Source organism: Panthera onca, chromosome A3 (genome assembly GCF_046562875.1).
Source record: "Panthera onca isolate mPanOnc1 chromosome A3, mPanOnc1 haplotype 2, whole genome shotgun sequence".
In the NCBI taxonomy this organism is placed as follows: Eukaryota; Metazoa; Chordata; class Mammalia; order Carnivora; family Felidae; genus Panthera; species Panthera onca.
In genome coordinates this window covers 131,880,201-131,898,280 of record NC_138341.1, presented here as the reverse complement: position 1 = coordinate 131,898,280, position 18,080 = coordinate 131,880,201, and the positions used below count along the sequence as shown (strand labels likewise).

General features: G+C 48.8%; 1 protein-coding gene across 1 annotated transcript; it reads left to right on the top strand.

Moving 5' to 3' along the window:
• Positions 1-945: 945 nt before the first annotated feature.
• CYP24A1 (cytochrome P450 family 24 subfamily A member 1) lies at positions 946-17,158 on the top strand. The gene is made up of 11 exons (XM_078443796.1): positions 946-1,203; positions 1,415-1,605; positions 2,840-2,933; positions 4,945-5,041; positions 7,890-7,981; positions 8,690-8,801; positions 10,210-10,355; positions 14,098-14,264; positions 15,098-15,176; positions 15,646-15,843; positions 17,048-17,158. Exons 1-11 carry the CDS (start codon positions 946-948, stop codon positions 17,156-17,158), a joined length of 1,545 nt encoding a protein of 514 aa, XP_078299922.1.
• Positions 17,159-18,080: the final 922 nt, after the last annotated feature.

Here is an 18,080-nt window from a genome sequence, read left to right as displayed (position 1 = left end):
TCTGGACGCCTTTCACTAAGCCTCAAACACCCCACGCTGGGAGGCGCAGAAAGCCAACCTTCCTCCAGAGAGAGCTGGGTCCAGGCTGGCAAGCCCCGGCTCCCGGGAGACGCGCGGACCCCGGGGCCCCCCTGAAGGCGCCGGCAGCCTCCCCGGGGCCGCCCTCGGAGACCTCGCCCGCCCGGCAGCGCGATTGTGCAAGCGCGGGGCTGCAGCCGCGGCCGCCACTGCCGGCTCCTGCCCGCCGGGTCAGGGCGGGGAGGCGCGCCGGGCGCACACCCGGTGAACTCCGGGCGGAGTCGGCCGCGCTCCCGCCCGGGGAGCAGCGTACCCGCCACCCGAGGCCCGGGCGCCCTCGCTCACCTCGCTGACTCCATCCTATTTCCACCCCCAGCCCTGCCCTCCGCCCCACCCCCGCCCCCCCCGGGTCCCGCGTCCCTCCGGGCCAGGCCAGCCGGGGCCCACTGCGCCCTACCCAGCCTGCTGATTGGCCACCCGGGGCCTGCCCCGTGTCCATAAATACGTGGTCCCTGGGCATGGAGCATGGAGAGGGACAGGAGGACAGCGCGGCGCCGCGCAGCATCCCTCTGCCCTCATTGACACCTCCACTCCGCGGCTCCGGACCTGGAAGTCAGCCTCGCAGCCCCACAGGCGGACCCACACCCCTTCCTTTCCCCTTCCAAGAGACACCCGGCCCCCGGAGGCACTCCTCCAGCGGGTCCCCGCGCCCTGAGGCCGCCGCGCCGGGCAGCGCCGAGCATCCTTGCCGCGGTCCTCTCTGCTCCCCTTTCCTCCGCCGCCCCCTGCGTCACGCCTGCTGGCCCTCTTCGCCCTTCTCCCCCAGAATCGTCACCCCCCCCCCCCCGGATCCCGCTCGCGCCTCTTTAACAAAGTCGTGCTTCCCGGTCCCCGCGCGTTCCCACGCGCCAGGTGTCCCCCGCTGCCATGAGCTCCCCCATCGGCAAGAGCCGCTCCCTTGCCGCCGTCCTCCAACAGCTGCGCCACCTGGGGCAGCCCCCCAGAGCCGTGACGTCTGCGGCGTGCGCGCCCCCTCGGCCGCGGGAGGTGCCCCTCTGCCCGGTGATGGAAGGCGGCGAGGCGCAGGACGCGGCCGCCCTGCCGGGTCCCACCAACTGGCCGCTGCTGGGCAGCCTGCCGGAGATTCTCTGGAAAGGGGGGCTCAAGAAACAGCACGACACGCTGGTAAATGCCTCGTCGGGCCCCAATTCCCTCTCCCCTCTCTGCCCCGCGCCCCAAACCCTCCCCGAGACGCGCGGCCGGGGAGCACGGGGCGCTCCGGCGTCGCGGCAGCGGCGGGGGCCCCGGGAGGAAGGAGGCGGGAGGAGGGAGACGCGCTCCCGGGACTGCTCTGGGGGGGGGACGCGCGCTGACCCGGCCCTGGCCTCCGCTGCAGGCCGAGTACCACCGGAAATACGGCAAGATTTTCCGCATGAAGTTGGGTTCCTTCGACTCGGTGCACCTGGGCTCGCCGTGCCTGCTGGAAGCGCTGTACCGCACGGAGAGCGCGTACCCCCAGCGGCTGGAGATCAAGCCCTGGAAAGCCTATCGGGACTACCGCCGGGAGGGCTACGGGCTGCTGATCCTGTGAGTCCGGGCGGCGGCTGGAAGCTGGGAGGGGGTTCTCCGCAGGGTCCCCTTCCTACGCAGCGGGGCACGAAAGCCCCCACCAGGCGCAGTCTCCAACTCCTGCCTGCATCAGAACGGGTTGCACACAACTGTGCTGCATGCCCAACACCTGCGTCGTCTCTGGCAAGTGGGCAGGGCCATGCCTTTCCGTCCAAGAAAGCCCAAAAGGGTTCTACAAATAGCGGGGTTCAGACTTTGGGGCCAGACGAGGTCGTGAAGTCAGCGTGCCAGGCCAACCTATTCTATACAAAATTATCCCTTACAGTTCTCTGTATTCCCCTTCTCTGAGCTCAAACGCCAGAAATTGACTTCTTTGGCTTTTGACAGTTACCTTTTTTTTTTTTTTTTTCTGGAGGGGAATGGGGGGTTATGACCCAGATCTAGTCAGAAAGGTGAGGTTCAGGGGCGTCAGGGTTGCATTGTAGGTAAGTAAAGGCCATAATGTGGTGAGATTCCTCTGCTTTTAATGGTTAGCATTTAACAGGTTAGCGCGTTTGGGTTTGTTTTTTTTTTTTTTTTAATCCCTAATAGTTGTATTTTGGAGGATAATATATTTACTGGAATTAAAAGCCATAGTTATGCGTGGTGCATCAGAGGCTGTGCCGTCTGCTCTGGGATGAGGGAAGAAGGTGGATGATAAGCATGAGAGAGAGGGAGAGAGTATCCCAAGCAGACTCCACACCACCAGCATGGAGCCTGATGCCGGGCTCAAACTCACAAACCATGAGATCATGACCTGAGCTGAAGTCGAGAGTGGGTCGCTTAAGCGACTGAGCCACCCAGGAATGTGACTTTCAACCCGAGTCAGTGACTAAGAGAAGACAACGTTGTTCTCAAACAGATCTGGGTTGCTGGCGAAGGGAATGTTCAGGTATCTACTCTTACTGCTGAGAATTGAGGTACCTGGCCTCCCAAATCAACCCCCGCAAGGGCACCTCAAAAGGCCCGAGCCCGTATTATCTGGACTTCACCTTTCTGGTGTAATCTTACGTGGAGAGGAGAGGTGCTTTTTCACCCCGTTGTGAAACCAGCCCCCAGTGTTCCAATGTGTATATTCTCTGGATAGTTCTTAGCAGGAGTCTCAGTGCTCATTTGATTATTTAGTTCACACAATTCCAGCACTGGAGGTGTCTTTGCTGCTCCCTTCTTTTCTTTGCAATTTGCTCTACGTATAATTTTGCTTCTCTCCCAGGGAAGGAGAAGACTGGCAGAGAGTTCGGAGTGCCTTCCAGAAGAAACTAATGAAACCAGTGGAAATTATGAAGCTGGACAACAAAATCAATGAGGTTTGCAGGCTGGGGGCACCTTCCCTGGGCCTCCTGGGGAAGGAGAGATGTCTATGAAACTTTAAGTCATAGCTACAAAGTACAGGCAGTTTGGATGGTTCAGGGGTCTCCCTTTACTCCTCGCTGTCTACTTCCTTCTCCGCCAAAACCTTACTCCTCCTCCCTTCACCCTTTTGCAAAGTAACATCTCAGTGAGGGAACGATTACCAGCAGAGACTCTGGTATTCCGGTCTTGGATTTGAACCTCAGCCCTCCACCCTCTGGCCCTGTAAACTGACTATACCCTTAACTTCCCTAAGCTTCACTCTCCCACTCTATAAACTGGGCCTCGCAGGATTAAATGAGATAATGCTTATAAAATTCCTAGGTCGTGCCATTTAAGCTGGGTTTTGCAGGATGAGTAGGAGTCTTCAAGCCAGAGCAAGTGTAGAAAGGCGTTCAGGCAGAAAGAATAGCTTGCTGAAAATAGTCAGATGACATTATGTGTTCAGGAAATAGTACGTTCGGTGCAGCAGAGATGAGGCTGTCTGTGCAATGATGCTGGACAGAGGGCAGCTCTTAACAATGTTTTTGTACCTTGATAAGGCATTTAGACATTGTCCTTTAGTTAACAAGGGCCAAAGAGGGAGGGATTTAAGCATACAGTAATCTCTTTACTCCTGTTCACTTTGGGTGTTTATTTGGAACTGAACTTGGACCCAGAAAGGATCATATAGGTGCAAGAGTGCCAACCCAGGAGGTTTCAGGAACCAGGCAATGAATATAAATGTATAAGGAAGGCCCAGCAGGGATTTTTGCAAACAGGATAGGGCATGCCCTTTCTAGGAGGGACAGCTGCCCCATTCCAGCAAATGACTGTCACATGGGGATGCGGACCTAGTGGCTCCAGATTTTATCATTATTATTATTTTTTGGCTAAGTGGTGAAAATTCCATATGTTGATGAGAAATTTCTGGATTTTGGGGGGGAAACAAATGCAAAGTACTTTTTAATGCACTAAGTGGACAAATTCACAATGCCCGTGGGTGGGCTTGGTACTCACACATACCTTGTTCCAGGCCCCAGCATGGCCGCTTTGTAGCCACGTGTCCAAGGGCGAGTGCCTTAGCCTCACTGGAAGCCCATTCTCTTGTCTGTTTCCGCGGGAAATGGAAGGAAGATCGTATTTCCTACCTCACAGAGTTGTGGGGATCTGCTAACATAGCACGCTTCAGGCACTGCTTGGTACTATACAAGCCTTGTAAAATGTGAGGCTTTAGTCATCAAAAACCCTGATTTGGGGGGTGCCTGGGTGGCTCAGTCTGTTAAGTGTCCAGCTTGGGCTCAGGTCATGATCTCACGGTTCGGGAGTGCAAGCCCCACATGGAGCTCTCTGTTGTCAGTGCAGAGCTTGCTTTGGATCCTCTGTTCCCCCCTCTCTCTCTCTCTGCCCCTCCCCTTCTTGTTCTCTCTCTCTCTCTCTCTCTCTCTCTTTCTCATAAATAAATAAACACTTAAAACAAATCCTGATTTTGGCCACTGGCATCTAGAGCTCTTACATAACATGTCCCAGGTCACAGAGCTATTTAGCAAAGGAGCTGTGTCTAGAATTTGCAGATTTTTCTGGTCCCAAGTTCAAAATGCTTAACACGACGCCAGCTAGTAAGGAGATATTTGCTGGCCCAGGTATGGAGGCAGCAAACCTCATAGGGCTTGGGGTGTTGTGACAACTTGGTTGATTCCCCATTCCGATTAGAAGAAATGTTTTCCTTTTCTTAAATTTAGATCAAGAGCTGAAACCTAAGATTTTGGGTGGTTGCGGGAAAAGCTGAGAAAATAACCCAGGACGAGGTTGTTAGCGCAGGAGGTGAGCCCCCGCAGGAGAATATGTAATTAGTGTTGCTTCATAATGAATAACGTTATAAGCAGTGAATATACAAGGTAACAAACCCCGAAGTCAGCGTACTGAGCTTTTAACCTTTTGTTTTCCTTTAATGATTGAAATGTGTCTTTTGTGGTTTCTTCCTTTAAGGTCTTGGCTGATTTTATGGGTAGAATAGATGAGCTCTGTGATGAGAGAGGCCGCATTGAAGGCTTATACAGCGAACTGAACAAATGGTCATTTGAAAGTAAGTTTGTCAGGGTACCTGGGTGGCCCAGGCGGTTAGGCGGCTGACTCTTAATCTCCACTTAGTTCTTGATCTCAGGGTTGTGAGTTCAAGCCCCGCGTTGGGCTCTGCACTGGGCGCCAAGCCTACTTAAAAAACAAAAGTAAGTTGCCTTCGCCGACTTGTTCATTTGATTTTCCAAGGGATTTTGAGGCTAAAACGTGGCTCTGAGGATAGTTCCTCTATAACCACGTACTGTTGCTGACAAAGAAGGGCCACCTGCACAGTCTTTTGTGTTTTCGGGCACTTAAGTTATGCTTTGCACTATAGGTTGTTCATACAGTCATTCAACAAATATTTATTGAACACCTGCTATGTGCCGGGCACCGTGCTCGGTCCTAGAGATAGAGCAGCGAACAAAACAGGCGATGACCGGGCTCCCGTGGAGCTTAGGGTTTGGTAGGGGTGACAACCAACAAGTAAACACACTTTATTATATACTTTGCCAAGAGGTAAGGGTAAAGTATGCGATAAAGAACGGTAGTGCCTAGAGGAGGCAAGTCTGCTTTGGTTAAGGCGACAGTCGAGGTGACACCTAAAAGAACAAGCCACAGGGCATCTGTGGGAAGATTATTGCAGACTGTGGAGACAGGCAGGGCACATCCCCCTGCGGAGGAAGCATGGGCGATGCGTCCGAGGCTCTGAGTGGGTGGGTGGGTGGGGGAAGGGAAGGAGTTGCTGAGGAGAACCAAGCCAGGGGCCGGAGGTCTCAGCCAGAACTCGGGCTTTCAGTTCAAGTCTGGTGGTGAGCCATGGAGCATTCCAAACAGAAGCTGGGGATGATCCCTTTCTTCAGGGAACCCTCAGGGAATAGCAAGCAGGGCTCTGCCTGGCCCAGGAAGCTGCCCAGGGGCGAGAGGCAAGGAAACACTTCTTATAGAGTGGGCAGGCACCTGACCGAGGAAGTTCAAGGCTGTGGGAGAATCCGAAGGGCTGCATCAGCTGAGGTTGGTCATGGCCCTGGTGCCGTATCAGCTAAGTCCTGGAAGATGAGTAGGAATTCACCAAGTGAAGGTGAATGAAGGAGCAAAGAAAGAACAGGAAGGCGTTCAGAATGATGGGAGCGTGTCCTGCAAGGGAGGGGCACTGCGAGGGCAGAGGATGGGAGGAAGGCAGCAGCCGACCCCTGTGAACCAGGGATGGGAATTCGGTTTTGAGCACGGGGGCACCTGGAAGTGATGTTCTACGAAGCGTTTTTAGCAGAGGGTGGCTTGGGCTGTTGTGCTGGAAGGATCACTCTGGATGCTACTGTGAGGGATCGGAGAGGGCACCCCGGGAGGGAGGCTTTTGTCATGACCTGTCTCCCCCATCAGCTCAGCCTCACTTTAAATTTTTTTGTTTACATTTATTTATTTTTGAGAAACAGAGTGAGACAAAGTGTGAGTGGGGGAGGGGCAGAGAGAGAAGGAGACACAGAGTCCGAAGCAGGCTCCGGGCTCTGAGCCGTCCGCACAAAGACCGACGTGGGGCTCAAACCCACGAACCGTGAGATCATGACCTGAGCCGAAGTCGGATGCTCAACCGACTGAGCCACCCAGGCGCCCCTCAGCCTCACTTTAAAGCTGCAGCCCACCCGACTATGTTAGCACATTAGAAAACACCATGTAAAGAAGAAACCCGCAGAAGGTGTTAAGGGGAAGAGGACAGGAAAAAGTGAAGGGATGATTACAGAGGAGGAAAGGGAGTGTATATTTTGGAAACTGTCCACTGGAAATACCCAAATGAAGGAGTATCAAATGCATGTCTTTGCAAGTCAAAGAAGATGTGACCATGGTGGTTTAAGAATTATTGTCTAGCGTTATGAGAAGTCTCGAGGAAGGCAGTCCACGGCCGGCACACAACTGATGTCACTGGGGACCCTTTCTATCTTTTTGCTCATCCATCCTTTTTTTTTTTTTAATGTTTTTTTTTTTTTAATTTATTTTTGAGACAGAGAGAGACAGAGGGTGAGCAGGGGAGGGGCAGAGAGAGAGGGAAACACAGAATCGGAAGCCGGCTCCAGGCTCCGAGCCGTCAGCCCAGAGCCCGACGCAGGGCTCGAACCCATGAACCGTGAGATCATGACCTGAGCCGAAGTTGGATGCTCAACCGACGGAGCCACCCAGGCGCCCCTTGTTCATCCATCCTTATTGGCTTGTTGCAAAATGGCTACTGCCTCTCCTGGTCTCCCCTCTGCCTTCTAGGCAAAAAGAGGAAGGAAAGAGGGAAGAGTTAAGCCAAGCGCACTTGCTCCTTTTATCAAGAAAGTGAAAGTATTTCCTTTAAGCCTCCCTGGCCACGCCCGTTGGCTTCTCAGGCTGCTACCGGAAGCCTGGGAAGTCAGGGCACGTGATTGACACCAGGGTCTTAGATCAATCCAGGTTGTTGCCCGAGGACTGATATGTTGACACCCTAAATAAAATCGGGGTTCTCTTAGGAAAGAAACGGGGGAGAATGAGTACGGGTAGGCCGTGAACAATGACTGCTATGCATCCGGGACAAACTCTGACAAAAGCCAGACATTGAAGGACAGATTCATTCGTGTATAAAAATGGTTACGTTTTCACCGCGGCATTTCTGACCAGGAGGTTCTGCAGGGGTTGGGTCATGGGGCGTGGAGACAGCTTCTGGAAAGTGGGAAAAGTATCGCCATGCCCCTTTCTCCCAGACTTTCTACCTTTCCTCTGTTCTTTGAAAAGACCTCACTTTCACAAAAGACGGAATGGTGCCTTCAGTAGCCAGCCTCCTGAATTGGAGTATTCAGTCTCCAATACTTGGAGACCCCAGTATTGCTGCGATTGTGTGACTGTTGGTTGTTTTTAAATAACAGGCATCTGCCTTGTGCTCTATGAGAAGAGATTTGGACTCCTTCAGGAGAATGCAGGAGATGAAGCTTTGAACTTCATCACGGCCATCAAAACAGTAAGCATCGCCTTGAGGAGCACAATTTTCCTGATTTGCAGAATTTCACAAACGCGTCGTGTTTCCCCAGGAGTAGCACACACACGTTATTTTGTCACACTAGTCAAGTGTTAATTTCAAGGTGTTATGTGTTTTCATGGATGGATGGGCATGGATGGTCATGAACCAGGAAGCATGCTACATCATGGTTTAGGCAAGTTTAAGTAGGTGTTTCAGTTGAAGGTCAGTGGGTGGGAGTCCTATTTCAAAAAGAGTCTGACCTTTTTCAGATGTAAAATTTTTGAATCCTTAGGTCACAGGGGGATATAGAGATACTGTGAAGCTGGTACAGAAATGGGTGAAGTTTGGAAATCATTGGAAATTGAAGTCAATAAGAAAGTGATGGTTTTCCTTTTTCCTTCTTGTGTAAAATATTTAGGTCATAGAATCAATTTTTTTTAATGTTTATTTATTTTCGAGAGGGGGGCACATCCAATGGCAAATCGTCCCAAAGATTGTTTTCAATGTGCTATGGGGCCCAGGGGAGGGTTCCACCCCCAGAGTTGGTGGGAGAGGCCTGGGGGGTGGAGGGGGGGGGAGTGGGGCCTTTGAGTTCCTGCCTTTCTGGAAGCACCGGGTGCGGGGTGTGGAGAACGCTCCTCTTCCGGTGAGGCGGTTGTCTTGGAGACAAGGGGAATCCAGAATGAAAAGGCGTTGCATTCCCCACAGATGATGAGCATGTTTGGGAGGATGATGGTGACCCCAGTTGAGCTGCACAGGAGCCTCAATACCAAGGTCTGGCAGGCCCATACGCAGGCCTGGGACACCATCTTCCGATCAGGTAATGGGGCCACACACACCGGGGATCCCTGTCTGTGGAGCCTCTGCCAGAAGGTCTGGAATGATCCCGATGGAATTTGCTCCTCCTGATTCTTATGGGCTTTGCAGTCACGAGTTTAGAATCTTCCCGGTGTGGACAAATTCTAAGGAAAAGGCACATGGCAGCTTTCTGCAGTTTCTGGGAACTCGAAGCAGTTAAAAACATGAGCTTTGGAGTCAGATAGGTGGATTCAAACCCCAGCTCTGCCACTGGTGTAGTGGGTTGACCACATGTGCTCTCTCTCTTTCCTCCTCAGTAGTCTTATGTCTCAAATGGGCTAATAGTAACAATGCCTACCTCACTGCAACCGTTTCTAGGTCTAATGTAGATACGGTCAAAACCTGGCTTCTCACAATACCCAGTGGGTCCGAGCTGGTTCTGCTACATTATGAGGGGAATATTGATGCCGAATATTGTCCAATGAGTATCTCTGTGCTTACCAATATGTACCAGTAGGAGGTCCCGTATCCTATCATACCATGCTGTGTATTCTATACACACACATAAACATATCCTCATTGAATCGTCACCAAAACCCCTATAAGGTAGGTCCTCCTATTAGCCCTGAGTGACAGAACTGAGACATAAAGAACTAACTTTCTGGCCAGGGTGTGAAGCCAGAGAGAAGGGCTCCCACAGCCCAGACTCCGCTTACGGCCCTTGTTACTGTTGCCAACCTCACCATTATTATTATCCTGGCTGTGGCTGGCACGGCAGACTGAAGGGAGACAGACACGTGCCTAGAATGTTCTTCTTTACAAACGTTAGAAGTTTCTACTACTGTTGTCAGCATGCACGGGCACGGCAGTGTGTGTGTGTGTGTGTGTGTGTGTGTGTGTGTGTGTTTGATTACACTGGGGACGGTTCTCTCCTCCTCTATGGCCCAGATTTGGGAGCTCAAGTCCCACTACCTGCATTCGTGACCAAACTGGCTAGATGCCTGGATCTGGGTATGAGTTCTGATTCCGGGAGTGGACCCGAGGCCCACCTCTGTCTCACGATGGTCTCTTCCACACTCTAAGCTTTTAAACTCAAACTGTGACCTGTAGGCTAACGGTTGTAGCAGCACCTGGGAGCTTGTTAGAAATGCAGATTTCCAGGCCCGCCCCAGACCCCCTGATCCCAAATCTGCATTGTAAGAAGATGCCCAGGTGATTCTTGGGCATCTTAAGGTTTGACCCGCCCTGCTCACGCGGTCATCGATCAATTCTTGGCGACTTAACGATGAGGCAACATTAGCTCATTGGACACATTGTCAGTGTCCCTGCAAAGGCCCTGTAAGGTGTCATGGGGGGATTTCAGCTGGGGTTCCCTCACGCTCGATCCTAATCTTCACCTCACTTCCCTTCCCTCTTCTATTCTCCAATAGTCAAATCTTGCATCGACAGCCGGTTGGAGCACTATTCTGAGCAGCCCAGCAAGGATTTCCTTTGTGATATTTATCTCCACAATCAGCTTTCCAGGAAAGAACTCTATGCAGCTGTCACAGAGCTCCAACTGGCTGCAGTAGAAACGGTAAAGGGCTTGATTTTCCTTTGGCGAATGGTCCAGAAAATCTTCTCATGATGCATTTTATTTATTTATTTTTTTAACGTTTTATTTATTTTTGAGACAGAGAGAGACAGAGCATGAATGGGGGAGGGTCAGAGAGAGAGGGAGACACAGAATCTGAAGCAGGCTCCAGGCTCTGAGCCATCAGCCTAGAGCCTGACGTGGGGCTCGAACTCACGGACCGTGAGATCGTGGCCTGAGCTGAAGTCGGACGCTTAACCGACTGAGCCACCCAGGCGCCCCAATCGTGATGCATTTTAAAGAGGCATTCAACTCTCTTATTCCACAAGGATTAACTGAGCACTAGTCTAGCAAAAGGGTGCGAGAGACCCAGTGCACAGCCTTGGTCCTTAAACTTGTGACGGGAGGTGAATTCATGTGCTCTATAGCGGAGAAAATCCGTGCGCTCTGTGACAAATACATACACTCTCTGGGAATTCAGAAGCAGTAAAATTCCACACCATAGAAAGATAGGTCATCTAGGTTTTTCTTTTTCTTATTCTTTGATAATCTAGATTTTTAAAAAAACTGAACGTATTCTTGAAGGTTGCGAATGTTACCCCAAAGTGCCTGATTGTGGTTGTTACTCTAAAAATATTGCAATGCTCTCTACCAGTCCAATATTTTTTCTTTTTATAAAGTTCATGTATTTATTTGGAGGGAGGGGGGCAGAAACAGTGGGACAGAAGATCCCAAGCGCCCTCCAGGCTATCAGCGCAGAGCCCGACATGAGGGTCGAACTCATGAACCTGAGCTGAGATCACGTCCTGAGCCGAAACCAAGGGCGAGACACTTAACCGACTGAGCCACCCAGACACCCCGACTTTTTCTGATTTAAAGCTTAAAAGGAGTGAGTCAGGGGAAACTTGATTTCACCTTGCACGAAACAGCTAACTTTAAATGCCCAAATTCTGTCCCCATGTGCTTGATAGCCGTGGGAGTACCAAGCCAGACTCCAAATGCACATACTGTCCGGGTGGGTTTGATTATCCTTGATCCGTTTTTTTGAGCTCTCACTGGTGGGATGCATGTTAATATTCCTCGTGACCCAACGTTTCATGCACCTGTAATCTCTAAGAAGAATGGGTCCTGCTTCATTTCTTTTCCGTATTTCCCGTTTCTTTAGTGTCTCTTGTCCACAGAAAACGTAGGGGTTTCTACCTCAGGAGGAACAGCAACGTTGTAATTTCTCCTCATGCCCCAGAAGGCTTTGAAAGGGGGAAATTCATTTCAGCTCACTTTCATACTGAGTCACTTACCCTAAGAGGATCCTTGGAGGGGTAGAAGTAAAGCCTCACCCTTTATCTTTTGTGTTCAACTGGAATGTGAGCTCCAAGGGCAATGACTTGGTTTTGGACCTGCTGTATTCCCAGGATGTAGAACAGCACTTTGCATATAGTAGGTGCTCAACAAATACTTGGTGAATCAATGAAAAGACGCAGAAACCAAGTGCCCGCTCTGGGCCAGGTGCTGTTCTAGGTGCTTGAAGGAACACCATGAACCAGAGACAAAGGTCTTGGCCTTCGTGGAACTTAACCACTAGCAGGGAAGACCAACCAGACACACGTAAAGAAATAAATATGATCATATCAAATAGTGGTAGGAGATATGGAGGAAACCATCAGAGTAAGGGGATAGAAGGGGAGGGCAGGGTACCCTCTCTGGGGAAGTGATACGGGAGCTAACGGAAATGGTGACAGGGAGCCAGCCATGGGAGGATCTGGGGAAAGAGTCCTTCCGGTACAGGAAATAGCATGTGCAAAGGGTCTGGAGCAGCAAAAGCATTGGAGCTGGAGACCTAGCAAATGTGGTTAAGTTGACATTGCAGAAGTCCAGGGGCGGTGTTAGCCAGCAGCCTTAGTAAACCATTCAGATTTTATGACACCTGTGATGGAAACATCTCAGGGCATTATAAACAGGGGAGTAGCCTGATGGAATTTATGTCTTGAAAAGAGGGCTCGGGCTGGTGGGGTGGAAGGTGCACTCAGCGTAGGAAGAGTGGAAGCAGGGAAACGAGCTACACGATGGATCTCCTCCACGGAGGTCAGGCCGGGATACTTAGGGCCTGTGAGGTCTCCCAGGGCCCTCCCCCCTCGATTCAGCCCCTGCAGTTACCCAAAAAGGCCCCGGCTGTCTTACAAGGCTTTGGCGAAAGCTACAATCATTTGTCTTCTGGAAACTCTATTTGGTACTTGCGGTAAGGGACCCGCTGATATGGTTAAATGTTTCTTTTTTAGTCCTGGCAATTCTGGAAGTCACTTTTGGAAAATCAGAGAAATTTGAAAGTGTATCTAATTTGGTGGCTACGCCCTCTTCCTGTTTTGTAAATTGGACTCTTGTAATAATGCCCGCCAGGGTTTGTTTGCATCTGAGGCCACCGGTCTTCCCATGAAGAAGGTTTGCCTTGGAGGCATCTTCTTCCCAAAATAGTAAATACCATTGGCTCCGAATCGTCTCGCACTTTGCTCATTTGTGTGAGTGGCACATGCAATTGGCAGAAGATCTTCGTGTCTGCAATGACCGTTTTTACAGGAATATTTGGCTTATGTTAAGTAAGAAAATAAAAATAAAATAAGGACCTAAAAACAAATACATATGACTACCGGTGGTGAATATCATGAAGCTGAAAGCTATGCTGGCTATTTCTGCCCATATTTTTTCTCTTCTTGTTGCCTTTGGAAAGGAAGTAAAACACTCCACTTAAGGGACCATGAGCCTGTGTCAGAAACTGTGGCTGGTTCCTTGAAATACTCAACGTGATGCTAGAATTTCTTATTTTGCTATTGGCCCCCTCCTGCAAGGGTTCTGTGCATGTGGCTGAAACTCTGGGTGTCACAGATTCAATTCCAGAAATGCATTTTTTCGTGTGCATTTGCACTGTAAAATTAAAAAGAAAAAAAGACTCATTAGCAAAGCTGCTAGGATCCCCATCCCTCTCTCGCCACTGAAGTTTTCTCTCCATTTTCTATTTTAAAAATGTTTAATTAAATGTTTTCCTTATTTTGACATAATCATAGATTCACATGCAGTTCTTTTTTTAAAGTAATATTTGTTTTATTGGGGGGGGGCAGAATGCAAGTGGGGGAGGGGCAGAGAGAGGGGGACAGAGGATCTGAGGTAGGCTGTGTGCGGACAGGCTCACAGCAGTGAGCCCTATGCGGGGCTCAAACTCATGAACCCGCGAGATCATGACCTGAGCTGAAGTCGGATGCTCAACCAACTGAGCCACCCAGGCACCCCTCACATGCAGTTCTAAGAAAAAATAGAGAGGAGTCCCTTGGACCCTTCACTGACTTTCCCCCAGTGGTAACATCTTACAACAATAAAACCTTATCGCAACCCGGAAATTGATGTGGATACAGTCCTACCAGCCTGCTTTCCTTTCACCAGTTCTACAGGCGTTCATTTGTGTTCAAACAGTTTTTGAATCAAACTATATTTTAAGTGTCCCAATGCAGCTGATTATTTAAGGAGTCTATCTTGATTCCCGCTGCTATCCTTAATTGGCATAGTTTATAAAACAAATCTGAATTTTCACATCCTGTATTGTTTACTGCACAGCGAATAGGGACACGTGAAAAGGCGTCATGAATGCATTTGCAAAGCAAGGTTGCTAGGCATCAGCTTGTATTCAGCTCATGACGGTTTTAAGGCAGTTTATTTGCAGAAACTCAAGTTTACAAGTTTATGTCCCTTTGGTTTTCAGACGGCAAACAGCTTAATGTGGATTCTCTACAATTTATCCCGTAATCCCCGTGTGCAACAAAAGCTTCTGAAGGAAATTCAGAGTGTATTGCCTGAGAATCAGATGCCACGGGCAGAGGATTTGAGGAATATGCCATATTTAAAAGCCTGCCTGAAAGAATCCATGAGGTAAGAATACATGGGGAAGCCAAGAAGAATATTCTAGGAAGCCGTTCTCTTAAATACACAGTCAGGGTCTCCGCACCCACAGACAGCACCCACAGTTGATTCAGAAACATTTGTCAAACTGCAAAAAAAAAAAGAGCCTTCAGATCATATGACCATATTCTTTTTCTATTACTCATTTCCTAAATCATTTGGGCACATTCTACTAAAATTTGGGAAAGTCAGTGTCCTCTCCTTTAAATCAGTAATAATAATAATAATAATAATAATAATAATAATAATCTCATGAATGCTATAAGCACTAATTAAGATCAGGGCATAATTGAAGGCTATGAAAAGAGGTTGAGCGAGGGAACCGTATTATTATTTGATAAGACAAAGAGACATCTTTGTTTTTGAGCCTCTGGTATAAAATGTTCTGTGAAAATTATGGTTCCACCCTTTTTGGAAAACAAAACTCACAACATGTCAGCATTAGAAACAAACAGCTTTCGCTTCAGGAAGGGCAGATGGGAGAACACTAGGACAAATCAAGCTGAAGCGTGACACGTAAAAAACACACATTTGAAGTCTAGAATGAAACAGAAAACCACTTTTGACAGCTACTAAGCAGTGACTGGGGAGTTAACCAACACGATAAAAACAAGGGGTTCAAACAGGAGGTATAAATATCAGGAAGAAAGAGACTGAACTTTACGAGAGTTGTGATCACGCTCCCTTTTTGGGTACGAACTTATGCAGGAATTATTGATTTAACCAGAGTCTGCATTTTCTTCGACACTTGATCTAGAAATGGGTCTGTGCTCACCTTTACGCCTTTAATTTTGTTTTTTCAGGCTGACCCCAAGTGTACCATTTACAACCCGGACTCTTGACAAAGCTACGGTTCTGGGTGAATATGCTTTACCCAAAGGAGTAAGTAGCATTTGCTCTTAAAGAGCTTTGAAAGATACACTTCATCAGATCTCCATAAACACCTGTCCTGGGAGAGCATTCATTTTGGAAATATGTATATTTTAGGATGTAGTTGGCCTGTTGCACCGTACGGTGTTAAGATGAATGTTTCGGGGACTCAGAGACCTAGATTCAAGTATCGCCTTGAGTGAGTTACATAACCTCTGAGCCTCAGCTTTCTCATCTGTAAAATGGGGATAATAATGGAACGTACCCCCTGGGGTTGGTGAGAGTGTGATGCAACATTTTAAAGTTCTTTACCGGTTTATCGCCTGGTACATTTCTCGTACTAAACACGGTCTGCCAGTCACCATATTATAAACTCGGGGGTTGCTTTTACATTTTAAGGTGATCACTTCTGTAAATTTTGCTCTTCAAATGTTTTCTTCTAGTGATTTTTAAGTGCTTTTGTGTTTCTGTGTGTTTTTAGACAGTGTTGATGCTCAATACCCAGGTGTTGGGATCCAACGAAGAAAATTTTAAAGATTCCAGTCAGTTTAGGCCCGAACGGTGGCTTCAGGAGAAGAAAAAGATTAATCCTTTTGCGCATCTTCCGTTTGGTGTTGGGAAGAGAATGTGCATCGGTCGCCGACTGGCTGAGCTCCAGCTCCACTTGGCTCTGTGCTGGGTAAAACTCTGGTTCCTTTCTTTCTTTCTTTCTTTTTCTTTCTTTCTTTCTTTCTTTCTTTCTTTCTTTCTTTCTTTCTCTCCTTCTTTTTTTCCTTCCTTCCTCCTTTCTTTTCTTTCTTTCTTTCTCTCCTTCTTTCTTTCCTTCCTTCCTCCTTTCTTTTCTTTCTTTCTTTCTTCTTCCTTCCTTCCTTCCTTCCTTCCTTTCTTTCTTTCCTTCCTTCCTTCTTTCTTTTTTCTTTCTTTCCTTCCTTCCTTCTTTCTTTTTTCTTTCTTTCTTTCTTTCCTCCTTTCTTTCTTTCTTTCTTCTTTCTTTCTTTCTTTCTTTCTTTCTTTCTTCCTTCTTCCTTCCTTCCTTCCTTCCTTTCTTTCCTTCTTTCCTTCCTTCCTTCCTTCCTTCTTTCTTTCTTTCTTTCTTTCTTTCCTCCTTTCTTTTTTCTTTCTTTCTTTCTTCTTTCTTTCTTCCTTCCTTTTCTTTCTTTCTTTCTTTCTTTCTTTCTTTCTTTCCTCCTTTCTTTTTTCTTTCTTTCTTTCTTTCTTCCTTCCTTTCTCTTTCTTTCTTTCTTTCTTCCTTCCTTTCTCTTTCTTTCTTTCTTTCTTTCTTTCCTTCTTTCTTTCCTTCCTTCCTCCTTTCTTTTTTCTTTCTTTCTTTCTTCTTTCCCTCCTTCCTACTTTCTTTTTTCTTTCTTTCTTCCTTCCTTCCTTCCTTCCTTCCTTCCTTCCTTTCTTTCTTTCCTTCCTTCCTTCTTTCTTCTTTCTTTCTTTCTTTCCTTCTTCCTTTCTTTTTTCTTCCTTCCTTCCTTCCTTCCTTCCTTCCTTTTCTTTCTTTCCTTCCTTCCTTCCTTCTTTCTTTTTTCTTTCTTCCTTCCTTCCTTCCTTCCTTTCCTTCCTTCCTTCCTTCCTTCTTTCTTCTTTCTTTCTTTCTTTCTTTCTTTCTTTCTTTCTTTCTTTCTCTTTAGTGTTTATTTATCTTTGAGAAGAGAGGGGCAGAGAGAGAGGGAGACACAGAATCGAAAGGAGGCTCTAGGCTCGGAGCTGTCAGGGCAGGGCCTGACGCAGGGCTCGAACTCACGAGCTGTGAGCCAAAGTCGGATGGTTAACCGACTGAAGCCCCTGCACTCTGATTTCTGCATTTGTGCTCTGTGCTGTTCCACCACCCAGGAGAAGAGGGGTAGCACTACCTTTTCTGTGCATGTGTGTTCCAGATCATCCGCAAATACGACGTCGTGGCCACGGACGACAAGCCCGTGGAGATGCTGCACCTGGGTATTCTGGTACCCAGCCGGGAGCTCCCCATAGCCTTCTGCCGGCGGTAGGAGCCTCAGGTAAGCATCCGGGGTGCTGTGGACGACCAACGAGTGAGCTGAGCTCAGAGGTCAACCACACCTGGCTTTGAATCCCTGCTCACCACTGATTTGCGGGGTGACCTTGAGTAGTTTTCGGACCTGTCCGTGTCCATTTTCTTTTCATTTGTAAAGCGGGGACCGAAATTGTATCTCACTAGAAGGTTGGTATGATACTGAATTCTCAACGGCGCCGAAATCCTAGCATCAACTATGTGCTCAGTAAAGACAAGCTGCCGTTATGGGTTCCGTGTGTGAATAGCAGGGGTGGACAACCTTTTTCTGTAAAGGGCCGGGTGGCAGATATTTTAGGCTTTGCAGGCCACGAGGCCTCCCCCACGTCCCCTTCACCCTCTGCCTCGTAGCTCGGAAGCAGCCTCGCAGGATTCATCAACAAACAGGTGTGGCTGCTGTGTTCGTTTTCTATTGCTGCCGTTACAAATTACTAAAACAAATGAAATACAAATTGCTAACGCTTGTGTTAAATAATAAATGTATTCGCTGAACGGATTTGGGGGTCAGAAATCCGACCCAGCTCTTACCAGGCTAAAGTCAAGGTACTAACAGGGCTATCTATATTCCTTTCTAGAGGTTCCAGGGGAGAATCCATTCTCTTGCTAATTTGGGTTCTTGGCAGGTTATTGCTGCTGGCGGAGGGCAGCTGGTCCCAGCTCCCGAGGCACCTGCGTTCCTTGGCTCATGGCCTCTTCCTCCTTTTTCAGAGCTAGTCAGAGAGGCCAAGTCCCTCTACAGGCTTCCAGTCTCTCCTCCTTCTGTCATTCAGAATAATCTCCACCACCCCCCTCTCCGCAACCCCTCCCAGGGGCGCCTGGGTGGCTCAGTCGGTTAAGCGTGCCTGACTTCAGCTCAGGTCATGATCTCCCAGTTTGTGGGT